The sequence below is a fragment of the Ipomoea triloba genome, chromosome 12 (assembly GCF_003576645.1).
Source record: "Ipomoea triloba cultivar NCNSP0323 chromosome 12, ASM357664v1".
Classification (NCBI taxonomy): Eukaryota; Viridiplantae; Streptophyta; class Magnoliopsida; order Solanales; family Convolvulaceae; genus Ipomoea; species Ipomoea triloba.
This window is the reverse complement of record NC_044927.1, coordinates 23,156,641-23,160,618: the sequence shown is the minus strand read 5'-3', so window position 1 is coordinate 23,160,618 and position 3,978 is coordinate 23,156,641. Positions and strand designations below refer to the sequence as shown.

The following is a 3,978-nucleotide window of genomic DNA, read 5'->3' as shown; positions in this document are numbered from 1 at the left end:
ATCCCCCACTTATACCATCGATGTGGGATAAGTGGGGAATCAAAGGGTAAGGGAGAGCCACAGACCACTGTGCGGCTCTCCCTCCTCCCCCTCTTATTTTCTTTTTTTAAACATTATATTATTAGTATTATTATTTATTATTGTTATATATATACCCTTTTGGTCATTTTACATGTTAACTGCTAATCTAAACAGCTCATTTTACCAAACATTTTTTTACAAATCGCTAATACAATCCTCTAGTCAAACCTGCTAATACAATTCGCTATTTAATAACCGCTAACACGATCCGCTACCGCTGAACGGTAACCGCCTATAACCAAACAAGCCCATTCTGTTTCTTAGTTATATGTATAAAAAAATTTCAACAATCACAATTAATGTGAATGCTCTAAGCAGTGTGAAACTGTGAAGTGTGTTGGAAAAAGGGGTTGCTCATAAGTGGGCCCTGGGCGACATGATTATATGACATTAACCAATTTTTTACAGCATCCAAACAAAAAATCTAACAGCCATTAAAGTATTTGAACCTCAAAAATTAAATCACTTGTGAATGAATAAATTAAAAATAAATAAATACCCGTAGTCAATGGTCAACCCACGTTGGTTCAATTCACACGTTGATTTCCGCGGTAGCACGTGACTTCACAACTTCGCATTCTCTTATAATATTCCCAATTGCCTAATGGATTAGCATTCCAATGGGCTTCATGTGTAGCCCCAATTACCCGATGTTTGTGGGCAGATGCCCATATATTCATCCATTTTGGCCCATAATGTTATGTCGACAAGTAATTATATCCTACATCCGGTCAAGGGCTCTTGTAAATTACCCGATTGACCGAGTGTTCCAAATCCTCGCTAAGTCAAGGGTTCCGCGACTACAATCTCTCACCTTCCACCTCATGGCACTCGGGTTCGGGTTCGGGTTCGCTGATCGGATCTGTTCCGGTAAATTTGGTGATCCTTTTTTTCTTGCTGATTTCTCTCCGGCAGACCTTATTATTCATCACATTTGTGTAGTTAGATTAATTTGTTGTGTCTTTGATATTCAAACTTTGTTTTTAAAAAATTGGTTGATTTGTGCTTTCAGCATTTTCGTTGCAGATTAGTAAAAATTTGGAGGGTCGAGAATAAGATTGAATTCAAGCAAAATGGTGTGCGGATGAATTTATTTTCAAGTTGTCTTTGTTATGTATTTTTACTCCCCTGTTGATCTCATATCAAGCGTTAATAATAGAAGATTAGTGAAAATGATTGTTTTCGTTTTTTTTTAAACGAAAAATCGTGCAGTTAGCGGTGTAGAGATGACAATGTGGTTTGTCTTAGTAGCTGAGAATGGTTATCGTTTTTCATTGTCAATTTTCAACTCTTTTGCTCCACTGTTTTTGAGTTTTGATGTTAGAGGTAGGGATGTCTAGTGATCTTGATTTCACTAAATCTGGATTTGACTGAGAAAATCGTGTTTGTTTCGGATGAATAATGGCCTAGTTTTTGATCAAATGAGTATCTAGACTGGATTGTACAGGAAATCAATGCAATCTGGTTCCTACTGCTTCTGTTGGAATTAGACCATACGCCAGATTAAGTGGTTTAGTTTGGTCCTGGATTGTTGCTAGTTAGAGTTTGGAATATGAAAAGAGTAATCATGTATAATATATTAATGAATCAGTCCAGTCTGGTAATAAATCCCAATAATGGCTTTGTTTGCAGGTACATCACTCCAGTTTTGTTGATGGGGAAGGAATTTCTAAAGCTTGCGGGTGCCCTTTACTACCACTTAAAACCGATATAGAGGGACCTGCTCCAGTTGCAGAAGAAGGTTAGACTTGCCAAGTTATCGTCTTTACCTGGATAACTGTGTTGATAATCTTGTAGAGGATTTATCTTTTCCTATGTTTCTTTTGTTTATGAGAGGGAGAGAACTGCTTATGTTATACTGTTCATGCAGATAGCATAGATATAGTTGATGAAGCAATCACATTCTATAGAGCCAATGTCTTCTTCAAAAACTTTGATATTAAAAGTTCAGCAGATAAGCTCCTTATCTATTTGACATTATACATAAATGTGGCATTGAAGAGGCTTGAAGACTGCAGAACTTTAGCTGAAGGTACTAAGGCTATAATAAACTTAGGAAATGAAAATGTTCCTGTACCTGGGGAGAAAGGTTTTCCCTTCCCTTGGTTGTTCAGTTCAACAAAATCTCAAAAAGAAGCGGGTAAGTGAAAAATGAAGGATGTTCTATATGCTATTGAAAACTTATATTGTGGCTTCAATTCTTTATTGCAGTTGTTACTGTTCCTTTAGATTCTGGGAGGATAACGAAACAAGGAGCAATTAGATTGTTATCTATTAGATTCTGAGTGTTAAGCTCGCCATAATTGCTTTTCAATTTGAAATTTTGATAAAAGCCATGTTAATATAAATTAACTTGGCTGTCTTTTTGACACAGGAGTATCATATTTCTTGTTATTTAAGGCTAAAAATGTTTCAAAGCTAAGATATCTCCTATAAAATTTTATTCTGGTGATAAAATAAATTTTGCCAGTCATTTAAAAAGGTTGATATTTCTACTGAGGGTTTGATTTGTAGTGTAAATTGTATACCAAAAGTTAGGTGTAAGAATTGATGTCCTATACTTGAGATTGAACCAATTGCATGTGGATCACATTTCTTATGGTTTATAGTTCTTTCAAAGCATTATAGCACCAATTAAAACCATGAGTTGACTGCATATTACATAATGTGAATGTAATTTGGCAGTACTTGTCTTGGGCTTGTTTCGTTATTGATTACAATTTTATCTCTTTTATTGATTGAATGCTCCTATGACCTTCTGAACAGTTTGCCATCACTTTTATTAATCAACTTCATTTGTTTTCTTTCGATTTTTCATTTTGTTACTCAATTACCACAACATGAAATATTCCAATTTGCTTGTTTCACTATTATCTCAATATTTGCATCTCAGACCATTAAGTATACACCTCTTCAAAATGGTCCACCTTATATGCCTGATGACCATTAACTGTAAATAGCATTTTAAGCCTTTCAATGGTCTGATAATGGAATATATTTTCTGCGAGATTCTTTAGTGACAACTAAAATCTTGTACTCAACCATGACTTTTTATCATAGAGCTATTTAGAGATTACCTGAAGCAAATAAGGGAGGAGACAAGTTGGAGATTACTCAATGTTGCATTTCGGGCTAATGGGACTCCGAACAAATGGTGGTTAGCATTTGCAAAGAGAAGATTTATGAACATACTTGATGAATGATGATTGACTTAAAGAGATGCAGAGAAGACTACATCTACTCCTCTTGACAAAATAACTGCTTGTCAAGTTTCAAAAGGCAAGAGAGGTTTCCTTTTTAAACACTTCTATTTACTACTCTATACATTTCTTTAATTTTGTTCTTGTTTAAATATCATCTGTAGATAGTTGGACTAAAGATATAGGCATAGGTGAAAACTCCATTTCATGAATTGTTTGGCAGCCCTTTATATTATATTGAAATACAAAGATTAATGAACAAATTAAATGCATGCAATGGTTCAATTCCAGTCTTTTACTGTTTTGTTAACATTTTACTGTTTTGTTGTAGCAATGGATACTGTTAATTAATTTTCTTTACCAGGGGTATTAGGGAAGGTAAAAGTATTATGAACTTAAAATTTTAAAAACACTATGAAGGCAATGGTTGTATAACATATACAAAAGTTTCTACCAATTCTAAAGGCAAGTACTATCACATGCAAAGAGAGTTAAGAATTAAAATGAAAGATGCATTTTCCTTAGCAGTGCAAAACATTCATATTGAATCAAGTTATTTAAGTACACACCATGTTAGTTAAAAACATGAAATTCATAAATATAACATTACATGCTTGCAAGGCAATACATCAAAAGTACAATATTCACAAGTGGTTACTTTAATTTTTCAAAAGATGAAAATAGTTATTTTAACAAC

The 3,978-nt window shown here is 34.1% G+C and overlaps 1 protein-coding gene across 1 annotated transcript; it reads left to right on the top strand.

Moving 5' to 3' along the window:
- The first annotated feature begins 979 nt into the window (after nucleotides 1–979).
- LOC115998689 (actin-related protein 2/3 complex subunit 3-like) lies at nucleotides 980–3,566 on the top strand. The gene is made up of 4 exons (XM_031238320.1): nucleotides 980–1,157; nucleotides 1,714–1,822; nucleotides 1,952–2,221; nucleotides 3,142–3,566. The coding sequence occupies exons 1-4, from the start codon at nucleotides 1,155–1,157 to the stop codon at nucleotides 3,282–3,284; spliced, it is 525 nt and encodes a 174-aa protein (XP_031094180.1). The 5' UTR covers nucleotides 980–1,154; the 3' UTR covers nucleotides 3,285–3,566.
- Nucleotides 3,567–3,978: the final 412 nt, after the last annotated feature.

Excerpts from the sequence above, each read along its gene's own strand:
- LOC115998689 (XM_031238320.1), top strand. Across the intron at positions 1,823-1,951 it reads TGCTCCAGTTGCAGAAGAAG|ATAGCATAGATATAGTTGAT; the intron begins GTTAGACTTGCC and ends CTGTTCATGCAG. Across the intron at positions 2,222-3,141 it reads AAAATCTCAAAAAGAAGCGG|AGCTATTTAGAGATTACCTG; the intron begins GTAAGTGAAAAA and ends TTTTTATCATAG.